Source organism: Tamandua tetradactyla, chromosome 6, assembly GCF_023851605.1.
Source record: "Tamandua tetradactyla isolate mTamTet1 chromosome 6, mTamTet1.pri, whole genome shotgun sequence".
In the NCBI taxonomy this organism is placed as follows: domain Eukaryota; kingdom Metazoa; phylum Chordata; class Mammalia; order Pilosa; family Myrmecophagidae; genus Tamandua; species Tamandua tetradactyla.
The window spans coordinates 38,783,005-38,809,049 of NC_135332.1; the positions used below are offsets into that span (position 1 = coordinate 38,783,005).

General features: G+C 43.3%; 1 protein-coding gene across 2 annotated transcripts; it reads right to left on the minus strand.

Annotated features, from left to right (window-relative positions):
- Positions 1-12,548: 12,548 nt before the first annotated feature.
- On the minus strand, positions 12,549-20,874 carry MRPS23 (mitochondrial ribosomal protein S23). Of its 2 annotated transcripts, none has more exons than XM_077164887.1 (5): positions 20,694-20,874; positions 19,984-20,151; positions 14,717-14,794; positions 14,397-14,523; positions 12,549-13,546 (listed from the first exon to the last, which is right to left on the minus strand). In XM_077164887.1, exons 1-5 carry the CDS (start codon positions 20,735-20,737, stop codon positions 13,397-13,399), a joined length of 567 nt encoding a protein of 188 aa, XP_077021002.1. In that variant the 5' UTR covers positions 20,738-20,874; the 3' UTR covers positions 12,549-13,396. The 2 variants fall into 2 exon arrangements, with proteins under 2 accessions (XP_077021002.1, XP_077021001.1); XM_077164886.1 differs by having other exon boundaries at positions 12,549-13,549.
- Between the last annotated feature and the right edge of the window lie 5,171 nt (positions 20,875-26,045).

Below are 26,045 nucleotides of genomic sequence, written 5' to 3' on the forward strand. Positions count from 1 at the left end.
GCAGTCACTGAAGGTGTGGAAAAGGAAGAGTATAAGAATTATCTGTGGCATAATTATCTGTGCCCACCAGCTCTGCTGCTGAGCAGCCATGCAAACATGACCAGCAACGCCAGCTCTTGGCTTGTTTTCTCATCTGGAAAATGGGAGTAATAATAAGGCCTGTCTCACAATGTTTTCATGTGAATTACATGAGATAACACATGCAAGGCCCTTAGTACCATATTTGCACTCGTTAAGTGTTCAATAAACATTATTATTATTATTATTACTATTATTATTTATCCCTAAGTTTTTATGTCCTCTCACACACACACACACACACACACAGATGCACACGTACCAGACTATCTCCTCTCTACTCCTGCACCCAATCTGGTTGAGAACCACACTATCTTACTTAATGGTAATTTGAATAAATCCCTCAATTCCAGTGGTCTGTTCGCTAAGGACATTATTCAGAAGGCCTCAAAGGCAGTCCTCCTGGATTTTTCCTCCCTTAACTCATTCTGTGACCTATTAATGTGAGAGGCGGACAACTGAGATGTGGAAAGGGCCTAGAGATCCAGCCCCCACTTCCCATGAAAGATGGCCCTGCAGCCGCGCGCCAAGTTGTGCTGTTGTGATAAAGCAGAAGGCTGTTTGAAAATAACAAAAAATTCTCTCAGGAAGCCCAATTATATTTTTTACATCAAGAATCAAAATGCTGGTGCCACAGCCTTCAGCCTATCATTCACAAACCTTTTATCCTGTAATTAAGCCAGATCTGCTGCTGGGCTAATTCTTCTCTGAATGACACCACCCTTTGAGCCAGGCCGCATGTCTGTAGAAAACTTCACTCTGATGATCTATTACACCAATACATCACCGCGGTGAGCTGCCTCCTTAATGATTTATCCATAACACATCATCCAAGCGAGGCACACTCATAATATATTGCTCAATAAGTCTGCGGTGGCCAAGGGAAAGAGCCACGGACAGCGACCGAGTCTGTGCCCTTACATGGTGGGAGTCAGCATGCTGGGCTCTCCCTTCGTAAAGAAGTGTTTATATAGCTGGGAGGGCCCTCATGCCGCTAGGCTTTTAAAACACGAAGACCCATGACCTTAAGAAATAAGAAATTTATTCCCATAAATCCAGAGCAGAAAGGCAGCTCAGTGGGTAGGGGCGGGGGGGTCTAGTCTTCTAAGCCTGCCAGACGTAGCAGCCCCTTTCTTTAAGCTCTTTCTTGGTATAAAGCCAGGGCCACAACACTGCACAATTCCAAAGGGCATCGGTCACACTGCAGTCTGTGCAAATGGTGCCCCCTGGAGTTGAGCAGCACACTGCCTGAGTCGCCTGACACGACAGCCCTGTAGAAGACCCTGGCTGAGGGTCCAGACTCTGGCATCAGGCTGCCTTATTTGAATTAAGGCTCCAGGCATAATAGTCCTAAGTCATGGGGTTGCTGTAACCAAGTATAGAGAAAGGTATAATATATAGAGATAGGTGCCCATAAAGTACCTATTGCATGTAAGCTTTGACAAATGTTTGTCATTACTGATGGCAGCCTTAACAACTCTGAGAGCCTGGGAGTCTTTAGGTCCAGGGCTGGAGGAGCAGAGAGCCCCTACAGACTGTGTTCTTCATTCTGTGGGGCCCTGTCTAATTTCTGCATATTTAGATTCTGCTTCATTAATAAAAAGGGGGGGGGGGCAGAATGGATAGGAGGGTGCTTACAGAAATATATACCAGAATACAAATAAGTAAATGAGGACATTTGAGCAAAGGGAAAGAAAGATTACATGAATTTAAAGCAAAAGTAATACATAAAAACACCACCGACAATTGGCAAGGCTGGGAGCCACAGGCACACTCATGTACTCAGGTGGGAGTGTGATCAGTGCAAGCACTCTGGAGAGCCAGAGGCCTTCATCCAGAAAGCTGCAGCTGTGCACACCCTGCTACCCAGCAATTCCACTCCTACATCTTTTCCCTGCCTCCAAAGGACTCTTCCCTACCCATGTGCAGAGAGACGGTGTTTTAGCTTCCTAGGCTGCTTAAAGCAAATACCATAAAATGGGTCGGGTTAAACAAAGGGAACTTATTTGCTCATGGTTTTGAGGATGCAAAAATGTCCAAATCAAGGCATCATCAAGGCGATGCTTTCTTCCTGAAGATTGGCTGCCAGCAATCCTTGGCTCCTTTGTCACATGGCAAGGCACGTGGCGGCATCTACTGGTCTCTCCCTTCTCTTCCAGGTTTCATGATTTCAGCTTCTTACTACCTATGACTTTCTCTTTCTCTGTGTGTGTGTGACTTTTACTCTCACAAAGGACTCCAGTAACAGGATTAAGACCGATCCTGATTGAGGTGGGTCACATCTTAACTGAAGTAACCTCATCAAAAGGTCCTACTTACAACGGGTTTATACCCACAGGCATGGATTAGATTTAAGAACATGTTGTTTTTATGGGATACATACAACTTCCAACCACAACAGATGAGTTTAATCATCTTCCCTGAAATATCTTGGAGGCAGCAAAAAGCTGGAAACAATCTGAATGCCCACAAACAGGAAATTAAATGTACAACAGTGAGAGCCAACTCATAAATAACACACACTATGTACCAGGCATTTTTAAATATTTTACATATATTAACTTATTTAATCTTCATATCAAATCTACAAGGGAGGTACTCTCACTAGCCCCATTTTATAGATGAGACAATTGAAGCACAGAGAGGCTAAGCACTTTGCCCAGGTCACATAACCAGTAAGTGGCAGAGCTGGCAGTCTGGCTCTTAAATTTTACATTTACATTTTTCTAGTCTCCGCAGAACACTATGCAGCAGTACAAAGTGAATTAATTGGAGCTACTTGTATCAACACAGATGAGTGCGAAAATAAAAATATTGAGTAAAAAAATCAAATTACTAAAGTATACATATTGTATGGAATCACTTATATAATGTTTTAAAACATGAAAAAATACTATATATTCTTTACAGATGCAAACATATGTAGAAAAAATTTTTAATGAGGATAAACACCAAGTCCAGGAAGAAATTTACACTAAGGGGTAAGGAAGAAGGAAAATGAGATCAGGAATGTGTACACTGAGGCTTCATATGTATTTGTTAAGTTTAATGTTTCAAGCTGGATGGTAGGTATATGGGGGGTTGCTGTATATTCTCTATAATTTTTATGCTTAAAATACTTATAATCAAGCAATGCCATTACTTACAGCAGAGCTACACGTGACTGCAAATTTATCTCTGAATATCCTCACAGCCAAAGCAAAGAGGGAAGCTAAGAAACCAAGTTTGCCAAGTCCACAAAAGAAATGTATCTCAGTTGTTCAAACAAAGTTCAAGTTTTGCTTGAACCAAGATCTGAGAAAAACCTCCCTCATGGGTCTTCATAATGGAAACGAAGGTTAATAACATCCCTACAGTAAAAACAGAAGGGAGCCTCACAGAACCATTTCCTGGAGCCCCTCGATGCATGCCAGTGGCTGAATGCCAAAGCAGGATTCAGGAGAATCTGCTCTAGGAGGAGACCCACCTCTGTTGGCAGCATCTGGGACACTTCCGAGAGAGTAGGCTTGGGCGAAGCAGGAGGGAGGCAGGCGGACCCCGGGACCATTTGCGGTGGCCACAGCATCGCCTTTTCCCGCAGGATTAGCAGGCGGCATTGGAGCCCACAGCCCAGGCCCTGGGGCAAGAAGGCGCACCCTCTTTTGTCCAGTGCTGCCACCGTTGCTCTCACTTCTTGGAATCCAGCTACCTCTTTAGACCTTTGGTTCCTATCCTCATCTTACAAAGCAGGGAGTCAAGAGGTAGTCAGTGGAACAGGAGGGAGAATCTAAGTGAGCTAAATCCTCATGGATCCCAGCAGAAACCCGGAGACACGACTGAGTTAATAACACAAGAACTAGAGGAATAGGCTGATTATTTGGCGACAAGAAGGCAACCACCCGCAGCACTAAAAGCAGAAATGGTTAAGAGTGGTGGCCAAAGGGCCAGGCCTGGGTGGAGGGCAGGGGAAGCCCGTCCAGGGGACTGTGGCAAACTTTGAGTATTGACCAGGTATTAGGTGACATTAAAGAGAATCCCTGTTAAATGTTATTTTGTTAAGTTTGATAACAGTATTGTGCTGATGTAAGAAAAGGTCTTACTTTTCAGAAACGTAGACTGAGGCCTTGGGTGAGAGAGGTCAAGATGTCTGGATTTGCTTGAAAATGCTTCCGAATAAAATATAGATGAACAAACATGGCAAAATATTCACAACAGTCAAGTCATTACTGAACGTAAGGGGGATAGTGTTCTCTGCACCTTTTTGAGTGTTTCCACAATAAACATGTAAAAAGTGAAAAGATTTCAAATAAGTACCTAATAGGTCTGGGAATGTCCTTGCTCCTCCCATCTTTGCAGCTCTTTTTGGACCCATGGACCCAAATAACAGGATTTCAGAGATCTTATAGCTCAACCCCTTTATTTTACAAAGGACTAAAAATGCTTAGTGCCTTACCAGTCAGCCAGCCAACTGGGTTGTGGCCAGACAGGGGTTGTCAGGAGCCTCACGCAGTGTTTCCTCCCCTGTCCCTTACCATCTCCTGCCTTATTTTGGATGTTAAAGGAACTATGCATAAATGTCAGTAACAGTGATGGTGCCTTCAGGGTGTCTGTTTGTTTTTAAACATTGCATTCTCCTACATAAGAAATCTAGATTATACCCTGAACGTTTTATTCCTTTCAGCTTGACAGGGAAGTACATTCAAGTCCTTTAGATCTTAAAGTGCACCCTCTGGGGTTTGGCAATGCATATGTCAGTTGAGCAATAAGCATCTGTCATCTATCCTTCATTAACATTCATTATAAAAGGCCAGTGGCTCAAGGGACCCAAGCCCTGCAGATGTGATTTTCCTAAACTTGACCTTCCTGGACTTTATAGGTGTTCAAAGTGGTTCTTTTAAGAAGCCAATCTAGGTTCATCAATAATCAAAAGGGAAGGAATCAACAGTCCCACCCCTGAGTGCAACAGTGTTCCATGGCAGATGCTAAGGGGCCATGGAACATTCTGGTGCCCTTTATCTGCCTAGAGCTCAGGATACCAGACTTGTCCTACTCAGCTGGACTAACTCCCACGGCCCCTCTGTCTTCCCTTATATCTAAAAGTGGGAAAGTCGGAGCTGGGGCAGGATTGTCAAAGACAAGCTTTGCCTTCTTAGGATTTAAATAAGAATTTTTCTGGGGTTAAGCCCACTGCCCACTGTTCGAACCTCGGCAGGGCCACAAGACTATGGCTGGGTGGGCAGCCCAGGAGACAGGACTCAGACACACAGCCCTGAGCCCCCTTCCTCCAGTTCAGATAGGAAGCGCAGGGAGTTAGCTTTTGGTTCATGGCAGCCCACTGTCCCTGGCATTACACTCAAGGGCTAGAAAACTGAAGGAGCCAAAGTGACACATATGCCAGGACAGGAGGCTGACTTCTGGCAGGAAACCAGATTTGGGAAAGGTGATGAGCCCCAGGAGGGCTGAGGAGGCCGTGACCCACATCGTGGAGATGGGACAGAGCCACTGTGCCTCACTTAGCAGGAGCCAGTGGGGAGGGGGTAGTAAAGCTCGGGAGCCTACAATTTACTTATGTGATATTCCAGAGATAATCCAGAGCATGCTTAGGGTTTAGGCTGAGCACCCCAGGAGCGGGTTTGAAGAAGCCGCAGGCATTTCCTGCAGAATTCTTTAGCAGTCAGAGACAAGAAAGCACAACCTCCACACCCTCCCCATGCTGCTGGGCCTCTCGGAGGTCCTCTCTCCCAGGCTCTGCGCTGCTTCTGGGGGGAAGCCCAGCATCCAGCACCGTCAGCTCTGTAGCCATTTTCTTCTTTCCCACATTTTATTTTGTGTAATTGTAGAGCGCTTGAGAGTCTACAAAGTTTTGCCACAGCCCACATCTTGTTTGGGTTTTGTGCTCCAAGATTTACTTGGTACAGATAATATTTATTATCCTTATATTATAAATGAGGAAACCATTCATTTGTCCATTCATTCATTCATTTCATTCATTCATTTAACAAATAAATTTTCAAGTATCTATTGGATTTCAGATGCTGTGTTGGGGCTGGATATGGTTCAGAAGCAATAAGTGACTTGCCCAAAGTCAAGGCCACAGAAGGAGTGGCAGCACCAGGATCCTAACCCAGTTCCTTTGACTGAAACTTGGAAGGAAAAGAAGGCACAGTTCTTCCTCTACAGCCCACCAGGCCGGCAGCCTTGGCTCTAACATTCCAGGTGACCAAAGGCAGAGGGGCCCCTAGGCCCACCTGCAGACCAACCAAGTCAGATGGAGGAGAGGGGCCCAGGAGAGTGGGAAGGACATGGACAGCCCTTCCTGACTCCCCCAGGCCTTGTCCCCACCCTGCCACTATTCCAGCCCTGGCATCCCCACCACCACCGCCCAATCCACCCTTGCCCTGCACGGAGAGGAGACCTGAGGGCATTCCAGAAACTCCTGCCCTAAGCGCTGACCCCAGGAATAATGTCTCTGACTTTGGACCTACTTTCCTGTCCTGGACCTCTAAGTATTGACCTCTGGCTTCCCTCCACAATCTGGGTGCAGGTGTGTGTGTGTGGAGCGGGGAGGTGAGGGGGTGGGGAACAGTATAAAGAAAGCAGAACAGTTCACCTCAAACTGGGCAGAGATGCACAATGAGGGAGGAAAGAAGCAGGGAAACCTCCCAGTATTGGGTAAGTTCCAGTAGCACACAAACTCCCAAATTAAATCCTTGATTTCCTCCCTTGCCTTTTTGTTTTGCTCTGTTGGGGCAGGGCAAGAAAAGAGAAATGGTGAAACTAGCGGCTGGTGAAAAGGGCCACGATACCTTTTTTTGGTTTGTTTCTTCTCCACTTTGATCTAATGCACGATCCTCTCCATCCCATTGGAATCAACAGTTGCTGAGAGTCTGCGAGGCACTGAGAACAAAGACTGACTGCATGCCAGGAACTTTATGTTCTCATTTAATCCTCAGAACAACTTGATGAGGTGGATGTTATATCCCTGTTCTGCAGATAAGGAAATTGAGATTCAAGTTGTTCACTAAACTCCCCTAATGTCACACGACAAGCAAGAGACAAGGGCTCCATGCCCAGGTGGGTCTCTCCAAGGCTGGGGTTTTCCGCGGCTCCACACAGCCTCCCTGCCTGCACGTTTTCCCTCCCTCCAGCCTCCACAGCAAATTCACAGAAGTGTCATCGACTAGGGAAGGTTAGAAACCTGGCTCTGGGCAGGGTCTCCAGGGGCCCAGCAGTCAGCAACTTCTCCTGCTCCTATTCAGGTGTTAACAGCTCTGGTTTCCCCCCAGGGCCTTGGTCATTTATCCCGTGGCCTCTCCTCTCCCATCTGTGCTCCATCCCAATAGCACTCCAGAACCTCAGCTTCCTAAATCTCAACCAGAACGTTATTTTACAAGGACACTCGTCAACCTTGAAAGGCAGGGTACCCTGGGGCAAAGAAACAAAATTACTGTAGTTGAACAGCATGAGGGTGCAGTACCATCTAGTGGTGCTGGAGCTGATGGACCCAGACGGTGACATTTTCAGACGATCAATATCTCATTATTAACCATAATCACAACCTGATGTTTACTTTTGGAGGTGTTCAACAGCATGGAATGCACATGCACTTTTCTGCATGTTTCAGAGGCCTGTGATCCTAAATGCCACAGTGACTATTAAATAGTGTCCCACTTATAAGCAAACAGGAAAGAGCAGAGATTGATTGTGTTATCTCTTTTCATCTAAGCTGCTCACCAAAAACAAAGCATCAGTTGGAGCCACTGACCTTTCACTAACTGCTGGAAGGAAAACGCTGGATAAATAATAAATAAACCACGACTGGAATATCACTTAGAACCGTTTTTTAATTAAAAAGAACTGAGCAACCAGAAGGTCGGGTGACTGACATTTAAGTTGCAACTAGGAAATGTATCAATCGAGGGTAAAATTATACCCCAGACGTATTTTCATTGTCAGCTAGTGCTCAACAGAAATCCCTCTCTGTAATCTGTAAGGATGGAGAGCTGGTGGTGGTTGGTGGTGGTATTTTGTAGGAGACAAAACACTTAACTTCCTTCTTCCTTTGCCTCCCCCTAGCAACCTTTTCATTTTCATGCTGAAGCAATAACCACTTGTCTTGTTCAGCCTCTCCACAGAAACTGCTTCAGTGCTGGGCTCAGCCAATCAGAGGCACGCCTGCCACACTGAGCACACTTGCCTAGGAGTAGCATGAAAGCCATATCCTATCTTTCCCACAGGAGGGCAGGTGCCTTTTCTCTGCCAGCCAAGGTGACTCAATCAAGTTGCTTTCCTGCTCAGGCATCCCTCGTCTCACCCAGCCCCGTCCAAGGCCCACAACACATTACTAACCTAGCCAGAGTCAGTCCTCTACTTTTTGGCTGTTCTGAAATAGAACTCAGGAACAAATCGCCCCACCCTGTACCCCCTGACATCTTCCCTCCTTCCTCACTCCTCCAGCTGCGGCAGAGTGGGCTTGCTTTCACCATCAACATCACCTCGTATCATATGCCCTAACTCCTATGTAGTCGATAAAACTCCCAACCTAGTTCCAAGACAGGGTTGGTTTGAGCTAAGAACTGAGAAGGATGAATGAAGCCAGGAAAATCCAGCATGCCATGTCTGGATTCCCAGGAGCACAGGCAGGCACCGGTGCTAGACTTGGAGAAAATATTATTCCACCCTCCACGATTTTGTTTAAAAAAAGAAAGAAAGAAAAGAAATCTGAACATCTTTAAGTAACAAGGAAGTCATCATTCAGAGATGAAGGAATGATTTTGACAAAATCAGAAATCCTTTGGGAACACAGATTATTCTGCATGTTTTGCTTTTGTTATCAGAAAACTCAGCACTATGCTAGTTTACAAATTAATAGCAAGAGTTGGGCTTCTCTTCCGAGAACAATCAAGGATCAGGCCTACCCAACAAGGAAGAAGTGTAACATCTGGCGAATCCAGGACCACCTAAAAAAGTGTCACTATTCAGATGTGGGACTTCAGTTCCTTGGCTGGCTTTCTCGGTCCTCCTGTCCTTTCATTAAGAGCATTCACCTGGCCCAGCCCTTAACACTGTGTCTCTCTACGCTCCCCCTTGGAGAGCTCATTCATTCTACCAGCTGCAACTCTCACCCCAGGACTAGGGATTGTTTCCATCTCTCCCACACCTCTCCTATATCTCTCTGTGATATTGCACCATCCCCACCAACTCACCATGTTGAGATTTGTTGCTCTCCTCTCTGAGAGCACCTGCCCCTCTTCCCCGCCATGCACTTTGTTAGTGAGAGCACTATTCTTCTGCTGGCTTGGGTGTGTAACCTTGGAGTCGCCTCTCTTTGGTCTCTGACGTTTCTGCTCTTCCCTCTCTCCCTGGCCACTCCCCTACCCCCATTCTTTATAGCACATCTGGGTATATCTTCCTCCGACTTGACTCTGCTTTCATTGTTACCTCTCTGGTCAGAAACTTTCCTACATCCAACCAACTATTCTGGGTAGTTTTCAAGGCCACCTTGATATGATCCCATCCAATACATAAACATTGTCATGTTAATAAACGCACTTGCCATGTGGATTCCAAAGGGGCCTTCTCAAGTAATCCTCACGATACCAACTGGAATCCAAGCTGACAAACATTATCCCCATTTTGCTGGAACAACGTCCCACCGGTAAAAACCAGAGCAACCGGGACTAGAATCCAGACTCGTCTTGTACAAACGTTGCTGCACCTGGACGTAGACCTTCCTCTTCTTCAGCTCCCCAAATCCACACGAGGGCCTACTCCCAAAGTCACTTCCGTATTTCAGTTGAGACAAAGCTGAATAATAGTTTCTGCCCTTGTTCAGACTCTTAAGAGGGAAAGTTACTTAGCAGAAGTCAGCACTTGAATGTGACCATGGTAAATTTGGCAGGTGTGCACACAATAGATAAGGTAATCTGCCTTGTCAGTGCAAGGGTGTTCAACAGGGATGTGACACTCGACTTGAACATTAGGAAGTTTCCAGGCAGAGATAACATTTGAAAAGGGCAGTGAAGGTGTGGTTTAAAGACGGTGGTGGCAGGGAGGTGCTTCTGGCAAAAGAAGTGGTACCTACACTTCAAACTCTGCCCAACCTTCAAGGTCCCCCCAGGCACTGCTCCTAGGCTAGTCCAGAGCTGACCCTGCCTCCCTCTGAATCTCTATTATACATTTATGATTTAAAGGATTCCTCCTCATCTTATTACTCTGCGAGTCACTCATCTAACCGACTTCTTGTCCTTAAGCCCTTTAAGGACAATGAGGCCACACTTCCTTCTCTCTAAGCGTCCTAAGGAGTGGACGACAGTTTTTGTCAAACTGACTGTGGGAATAGTTCTGAATGCCCCAAAATAAATGTCACACCTTATTTGGGAATTCACTGAAATCAACATGTGACAACTTTTTTCTCCTGTCAAGACATTTGTGACTAGGAATAGTCTCTCTGCCTTTTGCCAGGCTTAGTCCACCTCATGAGAGTCCTAGTGTAACGAGATCAGAAGGTACTGAGCAGGCATTCTCATACACTGCAGGTGAGGATACCATTTAGTACAATTTCTATGGAGTAGGATAACATCGATCAAAACTTTAGATGAGCTATTCCTCAATCCAGCAATATCATGTGTAAGATTGCATCCCATGAGTCTACTAGCACATTTGCAGCACAGTAAAACATGGAAACAACCAAAATTTTCCTCAATTGGGCAGTGGTTAAATCATGATGCATCCATAGAAGCATCACTGAAACATGTTAACTGGAAAAACAAGATACCAAACAGTATGCATAGACTCCCCATGTATATGCCCAGAATATCTCTGGAAGGCCACAGAGGGAAATGGTGACAGTGGTGGTTCCAGGGGAGGGAAACTGGGTGGTTGAGGAACACGGGTAGGAGGGAGATTGACTTTTCACCTTTAACTTTGAACCATGCGCATGTGTAATTTTTTTTTTTTTTAAGAATTGAGACAACAAAAAGTGTTCAGCGTTGTAGTATAGAAACTGCCTTTTAAAAACCCAGAAACAGATGGATGCTACAATATGGATGAACCTTGAAGACATTATGTCAAATGAACTAAGCCAAACACAAAAGGACAAATATGGTATAATCTCACTAATATGAATATAATAAAAAGAAACTCATGGAGTTAATATCTAGAATATAGGTTACCAGAAGATAGACTGAGGATAGAGAATGGAGAACTGATACTTAATTTGTACAGAATTTTTTAATAAGGTTGATTGTAAATGTTTCAAAACGAATGAGGTGATGATAGCAATTATCGTGTCTGTAAATAACAGCACTGAATCAGATGTGTAATTGTGGTTGAAATGGGAAGTTTAGGGCTGTGTATGCCACTAGAAAGAAAGCTAGAAGAGGAAACATGGGACGATGTTTCTGGGCCTAGGGAAGTTTGTGGTAGATGATGAAGGTACATCATCATGATGATGAAGTACAAATACAAGAATGTTCTTCCACGAATTAGAACAAATATATGTCACAACTACAAGGTGTTAATAATAGGGTGGTCTTTGGGGAAAAATATACCTGATGCAAACTAAGGACTATGGTTAACAGTAATATCTTAACGTCCTTCCATCAGTTGAATAGTTGTAACAAAGGTACCAACCACACTGATACTAAGTGTCAATGATAATGGGGTATACCGGAAATGGGGCTTTTCCTTTTGGAGCTTTGAAAATATTCTGAAATTGATTGAGGCAATGAAAGCACAGCTTATGATTATACTGAGAGCCACTGATTGTTCACTTTGGATGAATTATATGGTATATGTTTTGGAAAACAAACCAGAAATAAAACATTTACAGAGGTAACGCATCCTATAAGTCTACTAGCCCATTTGCAGCATAGCAAAACATAGAAACAACCAATTTTTCCTCTTTGGTTAAATGATGATGCATCCATACAAAGCATCTCTGAAACATGTTAACTGGAAAAACAAGATACCAAACAGTATGCATAGAATCCCCATGTTTAGGCCCAAAATATCTCTGAAGGGCCACACAAGGAAAATGAGTGACTTACTTTCTCCGATTATTCCTCTGAGGATAGAAACTGTTTCCTCTATTAGCTTATTTAGTCCTCTTACCAGGGTCTGGTTAGATATTCAGAACAGTGATTACCTAATGTTTTTAAATGGATGGAACTGACTTCCCTTGGAAAGCTAAAGCATTTCCCTGATAAGAGGAATCGTAAAACAGTGATCAAGGTGGAGAGGAAAGCAGCACAGCTGAGAACTGCTTTTGCCTCATGTATTTATCTACCTTACATTAACTGAGCACCCACGGGCAAAAATCTGTACAGGCTATGAGATATGGAGCTCAACCTTACAGTCCACTGGGAGAGAAAAGATAATGCTCACAAAGAAGAGTAGGGTAGAAAAGCCATAAGAGTTTTAAATAAGGAATTACTGAAACAGCTTATGACAAATAATTGAAAATATTGACACAATCACAAATGCAAAGGTCACAACTTGAGAACTTTTCATTTACTGAGTAAAAGAAATGGAAACAAGGAAAGCAGGACAGTTGGTAAGGACTGTGTGTGGAGCCTGGGTGGAGAGCGGCACCTAAATGGGCTGTTCCTCTCTGGATAATCAAGTCTACCTACGTGATACCATCTTTGAAAATAGCATTTGGCTGGACATACAATTCATTCATTCATTCATTTAACAAATATTTACTGAGCAGCCTACTACATGCAGGACTCTGTTAACTGTCTCCAGCACAATCAAATAAGATTACAGTTGTAGTTTTTGCCTTTGTCCATCATGAAGGACAGGTCCTCACTTTTACTGCAAACCACAAGTCAGCCTGACCTCTCAAGCTGAAGGTCAACAGTTCTATGGCAAAGAGTACAAAGATTATCTGCAGACAGAAATAGGTGACCAAGGAACAAGACAATATGTGCAAGTAAACATCTGATGGATCGAGAGAACAGAAACATACCAAAGAATCAAATGTAGGTAGCCCACATGCTAACACAAAAATCCAAGCAAACCTACTCAAAATGAGTTCAATTCAAACAATATTTATAAAGATTTCCTCATGTTATTTATAGTTTCAAAGTAAATTTACTTTCTAAGCAGCTAGAGAATTCTTTATTTAATAACACTCTAACATAAAAGTTCACATAACTGCTTCTTTCAAACCATGAAACTGAGCTTTATGACAATTCAGAAATAGGAACTAAGGAAAGGTAAACATAATGCCCTAGAGATTAAGAAACATTTACACAGTTCCACCATTAAAAATAGCTCAGCATTCATCTAGCGAACACAGTTTGGATGTGAGGATACACCATATGCGAGCTCTTCAGGGAGGTGAGAGGCGTTCGGGCTGCTCTTCAGGTGCCTCCAAATGCGCATCCGGGGGTACTTCTTTCAGAGGTTGTTTTTCTTCCAATACAGTTTGGGGTTTGATGTCTACATGTGCAGATTTCCAGGAAACATTAACACTTCCCTGCTGCTTAAAAGACCAGATACAAGTACGTCACTTAGATTTACTATTTTCACTTGATTAATTGATTGAAGCCATATGCACGTTCTGTCACTGAGTCAAAAATTTTACTTTTTGACTGTATGATTGTGAAAACCTTGTTCTGATGCTTTTATCTATGGTATGGACAGATGAGTAAAAACATGGATTAGAAATAAATAATACGGGGAAACAAATGCGAAAATAAACTGAGTAGAGGAAAATACTAGTGGTCCATGAGAGGGAGGGGAAAGGAGTATAGTATATATGAGTTTTTTTTAATTTCTTTTTCTGGAGTGATGTAAATGTTCTGAGAAATGATCATGGTGATGAATATACAACTATGTGATGATGTTGTGAGCCACTGATTGCATACCAAGTATGGAATGTTCATACTTTAAGAATGTTCGCATTGTATGTTGATTAATTTTATTAATAAAAATTTTTTTTTAATTAAGTTTTAATAGCTTAGGTCAAATTTTGTCAGAAAAAGGTAATAAACATGGTGGTTCAGTGGTAGAATGTTTGCCTCCCATGAGGGAGACCCGGGTTTGATTCCCAGACAAATGCACCAAAAAATAAAAAATAATAATAAACATGACCTTTATGGGATCTTTTTAGAATTGCAATTTCAAAAACCCTAATCACCATTCACCTATTCCAAGTAGTAGTCATTACCACAAAACTCCAGTATATTCCCTAGAATTCAATCTAACAATATTTGACCTAGAATTGAGGGAACATGAGCTAAGGTAGGGAAAAGAAAACCAAACCTCCCTTTAACCTCTGCTAAATAGAAAACTAGTCCTTGTTACAATTTTAATAATAAAATACTCACAGGTCTTGCTTCTCCTAGTCGTCTTAAAATGATACCTTGTGCCAATAAAGCCTTCCCTGTTTCCACAAATAACTTCTCTTCATCTGTCTCTCCAAGTTTCTGTAGTTCAATGTACTTCTCCACAAACCTGGAATTCCAAGCAGTTCCATCTTAGGTCTTTCTGGATATTTAGAGTTGTCAAGTGATGCTATTTCACAATATTAAGCATTCCCTTAACAAATCTTCCTATAGGAATGTCTTCTGTTTCCTCAAGTGGAATTCAACAAAAATGTCAAACTAGTAACTAAATCCTTAAAAAAAAAGTAAATAAAATGACTCACTGTTGACAGGTAGACTTGAAGTTTGGATTAAGCAGATCAAAAGCTTTTGGACCAGATCCATAGGCAGAATAAAATTTCCTAGAAAATACAAGCAACATATTAACCTCCAATAAAACACTGTGGCCAAAAACTGAGCGAAAGGAATAAACATTTGGACCCAAGGAGTTAAGTATAGCATCATCTACATATCCTAAGTGTTTAACAGTTTGCTTCATGTTTTCACAAGTATAAGGAATACACATGGTAGATACATCAAAGAGTACAAAAAGGAATCCAATGAAAAGAAGATTCCTCCCACCTCTCTAGCCCAATCCCCTAGTTTCTCTCCCAAGAAACAACCACTAACAAGTTTCACAGGTCTCCATCCAGGAATATTGTATTAATATGCAAACATATATACACATATATTCCCTGTTTCCATTCACATTTTTAACCCAAAGACAGAATACTATAAAAACAGTTCTACATCTTGCCTTTTTACTTAATATTTCTTAGAGATCATTTCAAATCAGTGATTGCAGATCATCTAGAGACAATGAAAAAAATATCCTTATATATACTTCATGGTGCAAGTGTGCAAATAATTGTGGAATAAATGAGTAAAAACAGTCAAAAGGGATGTACATTTGTAATTTGACCCTCCACATCACCAAACTGCCTTCCAAAGTGATTTTTACCAGTTTACACTGACACTAGTAATGAATGAGATTGACTATTTCGCCATATCCTCACCAAATTGTATTTCCCAACTTTTTTATCTTTGCCAATTTGATACATGAAAAATTATAACTCATATAGTTTTAATTTAAGTTTCTTATTATGAAAGAGATTCACATTTAAAAGCAAACTAAATTCATTTTCTGTGAACAGTTCATGTTCTCACCCATTTTTTTTATTTGGTGGTTTTTTTCTTAATGATTTATAAACTAGAAGTTAGTCCTTTGTCAATTATGTTGCAAAAATTTTTCCCAGTATATTGCTTGCTGTTTATTTTTGCTTATACCATTATTCTCTTCTTGCAGAACTTTTTAATCTTTTCTCCTATGGCTTCTGGGTTTTATGTTAGGCTTAGAAAAGCCTTTATCATTCAGTTTACTTTTTAAAAATCTCCCATGTTATCTTCTAGTTCTTTTATAATTTCACTTTCTGCATTAAGGTTTTGATCCATCTGAAATTTATTTTGATATGTTATTAAAAATATCAAAACATCAAAGGGGGAAAAAAGCTACAAAGATAAAGGCTCAAAGAACTACATAAACACAAGGTGTTATTTTGGCATTAATGGTAATAATAAAAATACTTAACCAGAAACAAGGAACAGTAAAATATTCTGCAATGACCTATCATCCAGTTCCACTGCCATCACAGAAGTGCAAACAGTTTTAATGTGTAAATGAACCACAAAAACATCTCCACCAAGTACATGCAATGGACTTGTGCAGAAAGGTGGTGAAAAAGTATTTAATGCCCTAAATATCTCATGTCCTACCGTGAAAACTTCCAAATAAAGCAAGAGCACACTTGCTTTCTCCTACCTCAAAGTATTGGGGAAAAAAAATGCCCCTCATATAAAAGATGCTTGGGCCACAATAAAGAATATAATGACTTTATAAATTCCATTTCTTATATTGAGGAATAGTGGTAAGAATAAGGGATGTGTATTAACTTCAGTTAGGCACAATCTCTGATGTGAACAAGATAAAACGACTGGACAAATTCTAGGTACTAAAAACTAACTGGCATCAGAATTTGAGGGAAAGGGCTTTTTCAGCAAATTTCTAGTAGGTGATTTACCAACTATTTGGAATCCAGATGCAGACAGGAAGATTAAACGTAGCCATAGACCTGATTTCCAATCCATCATTCCAGAAGCTGTGTCAGGGAACTAATAAAACTCTGATGCCATTATCCAAACAACTCCCATCCAGCCCTCCAGCCTCCTCTCTGAAAAGTTTTCTCTTACGCCTCCCTGTATCAGCCTCATGGTTCATTATTCACTAAATTAATTTATTAAGTTCTTTATTAAAAAGAAATTGTGAGCAACTTATGTACCATGCACTGAGCTAGACATTTAGGTTACAAGGATGAATACAAAAGCCTGGCCCACTGCAGTTCTTAACAAATGTCTGCTATTTATTAAAAGGCAGGGTAGTGTGTTTGGCATGCAGAACTACTAAGGACAGGCTAAAACCACAACTGCAGCAATGTGAACAATGGATTCTGGGAGTCCAAAAAGGAAGACACTAACACTGGAAGGGATCAGAGAAGTATCTCCAAAGAATGTGACATTTGAGCTGCTCTTGGTTTTGCCATTACAAAACTGAGGAGTAACCAAGAAAATGTTTATTATACAACTCAAATGAAAGAAAAACACAGAGTTCTAAAACACTTTTAAGAAGAATGTTGCTGAGAAACCATTAAATATACCTTTTCCATGGCTATGCAGGTTTTAAGGGGAAAGCAAGAGGAGGAAGGTGGGAAGTTAAAGAATGCATAGTTCTACCAGCGTCACCCGATTTGCATTTTGAAACAGACTCAGAAAAGGATACTTGAATTTACCAAAAAAGACTCTTTTAAATAATCTAAGCCTAAAGGCAACAGAAACCAACAAAAAGAAAAACCTGGCAGATTTCTTCACACAGACTATGTCAGTGCCTAGCACAATGTTTGGCACGATGCTTGACATATAGAAGCCACCCAAAAAACATCTGTGGAATGAACTAATCAACTTCAATACATCGAAAAAGAGCTAAATACGTTATAATATTCCCTCATCACTTGTAACAAAGCTAGCACATTAGTGCAAACTGTTAAACATGAGACTGGGTAAGCCTTTCCAGAACATCAGCTAGTTCCATCCCCCATCCCATATTACTGACAACCCCTTCCAACATGAAATGTTCCAACATGGTTGGAACAGGCATAGCCAAAATACCCCAAAAGAGTGAGAGAAAGATCAAAGGAGATGGTAGAGTTAATCAGAGAAGGTGGGGTTTAACAAACGAGCGTGACTGCTGATTCATTATATTGATATCTCTTTTAGTCTCCAGTATCTTAGAGCAGCTACACGTAAAAACTTAAAATTGTGGAACTGTAACTCATGCTAACCTCTGAAATCTGCTCTACAAGTAATTGTTGCGACGTGCTTTGAAATGTTTTGCTTTTTTGTATATATGCTATTTTTCACACACACACAAAAACTCGATTGTGATGATAAAAAAATAATAATATTCCTCCTAGCCTACAAAGTTCTAGAGCAGTTAGAAGAAAAAATCTGAGATGACGGAATAGTAGCCCATGACAAACTCTGGGATCTGTCCTGTAACTATCTGTTGAAGAGTACTTTGAAAATTATTGCTTTTTTCTTTCTTTGCTTTGTATATATGTTATATTATACAATTAAAAAGTTTTTTAAACAAAAGTGGGGCTGGGTATATGGAACTCCGCATTTTTTGCATGATCTTTTTGTAAATCTACAACTTCACTAATAAATAAATTATAAGACAAACAAAGAAAGAAATAAGCAAACAGATCAATGAATAGTCCAGGACGTAAAAAGCACTATAAGTGGTAAACAACAATAAAAAAGTGTTTATAACATATGTCAAATGATTAATATCTGTAATTCTATGAAGAGCTTCTATTGATAAGCAGTAGCAATTACTAAAATGAGTAAAGAACATGGACATTTCCAAATTAAATTCAAATGTCAAAAATATATAAAAACAGGGAAACGTCTTAGTAATCAAAAAAAATAGAAGTTAAAATTTTAAAACTATTTTTTAACTATCTACATCAGAAAAAAATTAATAATCATTATCAATGCTGACAAAGGTAAAGTTAGAACTCTCAGATGCTGCTGATCAGCGTATAAACTGGAACAACTTTTTTTTTTATCTTACCAATTTAGGTAATTGCAGCAAGAGATTTTTAAATGTTTGGATTGTTAGACCTAATTAATTATAGTGGTAGAAATCTACCCTAGAGTAATAATCAGTGTTGCAGCGAAGAAAACATATTCAAAACTATTGCTATTTATTATAGCTAACATTATATAAACATGACAAATATCCAACAGTAGGGAAATAGTTAAATAAAATATAGAATATTCACTATGTTTAATGTATTCTTTTAAGTGCATGATTACATGGGAAAATACTCACAATAAGGTTAAGTGGAAAAAATAACAAGTTATTTGTACTGCATAAATATATATATATATATATTTTTTTTGGCATGGGCAGGCACCAGGAATCGAACCTGGGTCTCCAACATGGCAGGAGAGAGAACACTCCCTGTTGAGCCACCATGGCCCGCCCATCTGTACTGTATATTACTAAATTAAATTATATATATTGAAAAGAATGGAAGAGACCCAAATGTTATTAACAACTATAGCAACAATGGTTACTGTTTATTGAAGGCTTACTTTGTGCCAGGCACTGGACTAAAAACTCTGTTATGTGCTATCCTATTTAACCTTTGCAACTCTATGAAGTAAGTTCTATTATTGTTATATTTTACTGTGTGGAAACTGAAGCTCTGAGGAGTAATTTGCCCAAGGTCACACAGCAAATAAGTAGCAGGGCTTGACTTCAAGCCATTACCTTTAGATGGTAGGTCTTTAGGTAATTTGTGCTTTCTTTATGCTTTCTTCTTTACACTTTTCCTTTGCTTTGAAATTTTCCACAATGAGAGTATACTACTTTTAGTGAAAGAGAAAATAGACGCTAAAGAAATAAAGTGAGCACTTTCCCCCAAATTTCTAGATTTGTATGCATCCTTCTCTCTGCAGTGCCATCAAAGATCCTAGCCATGTTCCTACCTCTGCTCTTAGAGAAGGCTGGCATGATCATCAAGCACAAAAGCCTGGAGTCAGAGATATGATCCCCAGGTCTGCCCTCTTGAATAACCACAGGGGATGAGTAGGTTAACCTCCGTTAGCCTCAGGAGAAAACGGAGCAAAGGCTACCTACCTTGCAGGGTTAGACCGTAGTGGGATAACGTCTGTAAAGGGTTTAGCACAATGTCCAGCACAAAGCAGACGCTCAAAATCTGGTAGCTATTATTGCAACAATGTACTAGTTACTGGGCTCCAGATTCCACTTCTTAGAACCTCTCCTTAGGGGAGAAGTACTGATTTCCTAGTTTGAGCGGACATGCAAGACCTCCTCCATCAGGCAAGCCCCTGACTCAATTCTGTATTGAAGTGACCAGGCTGCTGACTAAACCTTTTCTTCTGAAGTTCTGCTTCCTCAGACACTCACGCTCTAATCCGATCCTCGTGGTACAAGATGTCCTGTATGGCAGCTTTGGCTTTGCCATATCGCAAGCGGGGCCTTCGGAAGACCGGCTCCCTCAGCGGGGGAAAGGCGCTATATATGTCATACCAGAGGGGTTTCTTCAACACCCCAGCCTGAACCAGGTCCCGAGTCCTTAAGGAAGGGAAAAGAATGAAAATCAGTTACAATATCCTGCCAAAAGTCCCTGAATCGCTTTAACAGCCTGGGACGTTAGAGGGATCTGGAAATCTGCAACCTGAAATACGCAAAGAAAGGCGGAGCAGGAGTGTTCCCCAACTAAAGGGAAGCCTTTTCCATCTCCCAAACCAACCTAATAAAGCTCGGGGGTTAAGACCTTCCATTTTCTCCTTAAATACGTCCCACCTCCACCCTTCACCCTCAATTCTGTCACATAAATAGAAAAACGGTCCAACCAGGCCCCTCAACCTCTTCCTCCCTCCTCCACCCAGGGAGGGGTGCAATTTAACGTGGTAAGTAAGAAATCCAAGGGGAGGGGTCGTCAAGCACAATCATTCAGAGCTAGAACAGAGCACTTAAGAGGGCCTCACCGGGCTCAGACACCCGCACGCTGGAGAGGGCCTCACAGCGCTCAACCTCACCCAAGGAAGAGCGAGAGCGCTGAGAAGCCGGTCAGGGGCAAGTACTCCAGCCCCACCCCGATTTCGAGCACTCACCGCGAGAAGATGCTCCCCACGGTTTCCAGCCGGCTCCCAGCCATGAGTTCTTGAAAGCAGCGCTACTACTTGCCACCGGAAACAAAAGCAGCAGCTGCAGGAAAAGGGGACAAAAAGTTGCTGGCCGAGCTGAGGATCGCGGTGCCTTACTTCACAACCCCGCGGGGAGAGCGGAGCCAGGCAGAAGCAAAGGATGGGCGGAACTGGCGCGCACCTCGGCGACATGCCAGGTTCAGACAGGAGCACTCGATAGTCGAACCTGAAGAAAAGGAGCGGGCCAAAGCCCGTCAGAAGTAATTGATAACCGATCCAGAAGGAGGAATTGGTTGTGGTGGCTGCTTCACCTCTTCTGTCCTTTTTGAGCCAGCTCCTCTCGAGAGGCTGGGACTGCGCGAGGGGAAGAAGATGGCGCGGTACAAGGATGCAGCACAGCCTATCGTTCTGGGGTGGGGGGCATGAAAGAAATGCAGAGATTTGCGGGCATTAGACCCAGACTGAACCGGATGGTGATCAGTCACAGACTCTGCGGAAGAAACCCTAGGCCCGCAGAGGGACAGTCACTTGCCCGGGGTCACAGTAGACTCCAGGCCTCCGGTCTGCCCCCCACCCCCACCCCCGCCATTTAGCGCCCACACACACACACACTAAATCTTGTGGCTCCGGGGCGCCACCCGCATCCTCACAATCAGGATGCTGCCAGCCACCGGGGTTTTCCGCCAGACCTCGTTAACTAGCTGCTCCTCGGCGCTTGAAAGGTGAAAGTATCTGGAATAAATGTGGAGAAAGTGACCTCTCAACAACTGTTAAAGAGTAAACTGTACATAGCATACTCTTTGGCCCAGTAATTGTAGGTTAGGTAGAGTATCTCATAAAAAGTTGAAGCACAATTTCATAAGGATATTTGTGCAAGGGTCTTCATTGCAGCATTGTTTGTAGCAACAACAAAAAAAAAGCCCATTAAACAGGAAATGGGTGGAAATTTACGATCCAGATATTCTCTGGAATCCTATACAGCTATTAAAAGGGGTGATTAAATCTATGTGTATTTACGGAGATGAATGCCCATGGCTTATGGTTAAATTAAAAAAAAGAAGCTGCAGAAACATGCCTTTAATAAGAAGCCTATTTGTGCAAAGAAAACACCTCTATATGTGTTTGTGTTGTAAGAGGAGAGAGAATGGTGTGGAGGGACACACAAGGCTGGAGACATTAGTTATCTTGGAGTGAAATTACAGGAGGCTGAAGCTAGGATGTTAATTTTTTCTATATCTATATACCCGCCCCCCCAAAGTTTGACTTGTGAAGAGTTTGTATTCATATTTGAATTTTTTAATCCAGTAAACTGTTTTGAATCACAAACATACAAATATCTCCTGGGAGTCCTTGATCTTTGTCAAGTCATACCAGACTCCTCCCACTCTACCTGAGGCTGGTGGGGAGGAGGAAGGGACTGTCTGATGAGCAGTTACTACTTGTTTATGTTATCTTACTGATTCCACACTCCTACCCACTGGGTGGCTATTGTTTTTCTCATTATGGATGAGAAAGCAGCCGCAGGAAGTTAAGTGACTGAGGTTAGGAGACTGATAAAGCCAGGCTTCCAGCCCAGCCTGAACCCTTTCCTTCAGACCGGCTATGTCTGAAGCTGGAGGCAAAGGGGATGAGAGGTCAGGGAAAAATTGGCCCCAAAGGCTGGAGATCGGTGATTTGAGGCCCAGGGCTAAACTGAGAAGTGGGTTTCGTGCTGCCTCAGTTGTCTCTGGAACAGAGAAGAGAGAGCACAGCGCTGGCCACTGGGCCAATTGTGGAGGCTCCAGTCTCCCAGTTCCAGGGAGGCCTAGAAGACTTTGCCCTAGAGAGAGCAAATGTGTTTCCAACTAAATATAGTCTCCCCAGGCCTCATAACAAATTTCTAATTCTGTCTGAACATGTGCTATCTGCCAGCCCAGACCACAGATACATTTCCCTTCTCCACCCAGGCCTGTCCCTGTAAACCCCTGCAGTTACTGCTACTTAAGAATTAGAAGGGTTTTTTTCCAAGTTCAGGGATGGGAGCCAAAGACCCAAACCCTCAATGGGGGAAGAATTGTAAGGCGGGGAATTTTCTCTCTAGATCATTTCAGTAAGGGCAAGCCCCTTCCTCTTCTGAGCCTTTGAAGTTTCCCCTTCCAGCACCACATTTAATGCTTCTGTGACTGAGAGAGCACAATGTTGGCAGGGAGACTGACTGGTCTATGTGGCAATGTCAGCCTGCAGCAGGAAGTGCACACTCCAGGGAGCTTTCATTCTTAACACCAGAAGAAGCTGCTGGGCAGCCAGAGGCAGGCAGAATGGACCTTAGAGGCTTTCTGTCTTCAGGAGTTGCAAGGGCCTGGGGCCATGCAGGAATCTGGCCTATGTCATTCGGTTGTTCAACTGCCTGATGCAGTAGGTAACATTCTATCATAGAGAAAGAAGCTTGTAAACTCTGCAAACTGCCCTTCTCCCGTTACACCACTCTGCCCCATTTTAGTCCCACTATATCCAGTATACTCACCAGTCAGTTCACCTTGGGCCAGTTGTGTAACTTCAAGTCTCTGTTTCCCCATCTGTTAGAATATGGGTGGCAGTGTCGACTGCCCCCGTAGCTTGTTGCGAAACTAAAAGTGGTCATTCACTAAAAGCACTAATCGCAGCCCGGGGCGAGTAACAACTGAAGGTGAGTACAGTGTCACCGCGCGGTGTGCACATCATGCGAGCCACACTGATTGGCATCTGGGACTTGAGCTTGTTGAAGATATTTCACTGATTACCCTATTGTTTATTTTCTTATTAAATGATCCATTCATTCCACAAGCTCCACAAGTGTGTATTGAGCAACTAGCTGGCCCTGTGCTGGGTCCTGGAGAAGATGGCCATCCTATGGGGCAGAGGAAGGGATACACTTGACCCTCGATGGGATAAGACCCACACCTACTCTGCCCTTCTCCTCGTCAATGCCCCGGGAGGCTGGCGTCGACATTCACATCCCCCACTTCCAGTTGGGTTCCATTTGGCACCACCGATGGGAGGCCTTGGCAGAGAACCGGGAGGACTGCAGAGCACGCCCTTATTTCCTCCACTAGCTCCTCCCTGCCCAGATCAGGAACACAAAGTCGCAGCTCCTGTCAGGTGGCCACCAGGCCGTGGTCATTCTTCCCTCCTTGTCCTTTCAGGCTGAGACACAGTAAAGTGGGCCCCTCTGTCACTAGCCTTGGGGTCTAGCCTCCCTGGTGGCTTCCCCACGGGCTCTCTGCACCCCTGTAAATAGTGCCCTTATTTAAATAGTGCAGACAATAGAGGAAGGGCATGTCCCAACAGCAGAATAGCTTTGGGAAGTGAAAGGCCCCAGCATTGCTGAAAACATGAGTCCCACTACCTGCCTTTGGTAGAGAGCCAGGATCAAGGAGACGTTAGCAGGTTGCTTCAAAAAAGAAGGAACGCAGTAGTGTGTGTGCTTCTATTTCTGTTTTTTTTTTTTTTCTATTTAATTTAAATGAATAGTACGAGAATTGTGGGCTACTAAGTCAGAGGACAAGAAGTATGGAAGGGGCTGTGGAGTGTGGGACGTGGTGAGGAGCAGGAGTCCTCTGTCAGGCAGTTGCCCTGTGCTCTCTCTGGGAGCATTCTCCGTGAGAACCCACACCTCCTCTTCCTTCCAAGAGTCAGTTCAGAAGGCATTTCCACCCCCCAGCACACTCTCAGCCAGACTGAGCGCCTGCCCCTGGGTCATGCTCCTTCCCTCTCTAAGCTTATCTCTTTCACAAGGCAGCTCTGGAACTATCTGCTTGTCTGCTCTAAATGGGCCTCTTAGAAGACAGGAATAGGACTTTTATCTCTGCCACCCGCCTCCACCCCCACCCCCCAGCCTGGTGCTTGGCCTAGAGCTGGCTCTTAGGAAGGGTTTGCTAGTGAACAGTGTGGATGAATAGAAGGACAATCAGCTCCAGGACGCCAGCCTCCTGCTTCCCATGATGGTTTTCTAGCTGCCACCGATTCTGTCCCTGTCTCCCCTGCCTCCTCCGAGAGGTAAATCAAGTGGGGCTCCAGTTGCCGTAATAAGCAGTGAACTCGATTGCCCAAGCCAGGACGAATGAGGATCTCAGCCATCCCATCGGCTGCTGCCCTCATCCTGCCCTCCGCCTGGGTCCAGCTTTCCTGTGAGGTCTTCCCCAGGTACAGAGCCAAGGAGAAGCAGTGGCTGAATGGAAATAACCCCTATGCAGCTTGCACCGGGGCAGCCCGGGCACTCCAGGCCTGGCAGTCCCCTGCATCTCACTGATGGATGGATCCCTTCTGCAATCTTTTGAGCCCCAGCTCAAAGACAACCGACATATCCCTGTGACCATATGACTTTGTTGTGAGGAATCAGTGGGTCAATACCTGCAAGCGTTTAAAACATTGCTTGGTGTACAGCAACTCCTCAGTAAATAGTGTGGCCGTGGTGATGCGGGCCTCCTGGGCGCTTCAGGGCAATCGCATCCTGCCACTCAATCACGCCTAATGATTGACAGTCTTTTCACGTGTCTGCTCATTCACTTCGGTATTTGCTGTGTGGTGAGCACTGGGCTGGGTACTGGGGAGACAGAAAGGAATAACAGCGGCCTTGCCCCCAAAGAAAATCCACTTCAGGTAGGGGAGATCCGCCTACCTAACAGAGGTCTGTATCACTGCGGGCTCATTTGTAGCCAAGGATACCTGAGCAAGCTGGACCTGAAGCTCAGCTCTCCAACCCCCCCACCCAGCTCTCACCTCCAACCCAGCAGCAACTTGGCCTTTTGTTATTGGGATTAAAGGCCAATTGGCGTCACTCTGTAGGTTTTGCCAGAGAAAGGAAAAGCAACCAGATCTTTAAAATGCACAGACACCTCCTGGGGGTCTTGTTAAAATGCAGATTCTGACTCAGTGGGACTGGCAGGGCCTGAAATTGCATTCTAACAAGCTTCCAGTGGTTTCAAAGTCACTAGTTTGCAGAGAGGGTCATCAACTCGTCCGAGTTTGTCCAGGACTTTTAGTTGTAGCATGGAAAAGTCTGCCTTCTGGGAGAGCACTCAGCCCCGGAGAAAATGGGGTGATGGGCTACTTGCACAGCAAGGTACGTGTGTGCGAGGTGTGTACTGAGCTTCACAATGCCTCACCCCACAGTTCCTGGAATCATCCCTTTGTTCTGATAAAGAATTATGCCTGGAAGGAGAGAGGAAGTGATTTCAGGCCTCCGTTCTCCAGGCAGAGTAGATGCTGGTTGTTTGGGACCTGAAGCTTGCATAATCTTAGTGACCCTTTTAAGAAAACAAAACAAAACAAAACAAAAATATCTGTTTTGCAATATTTACA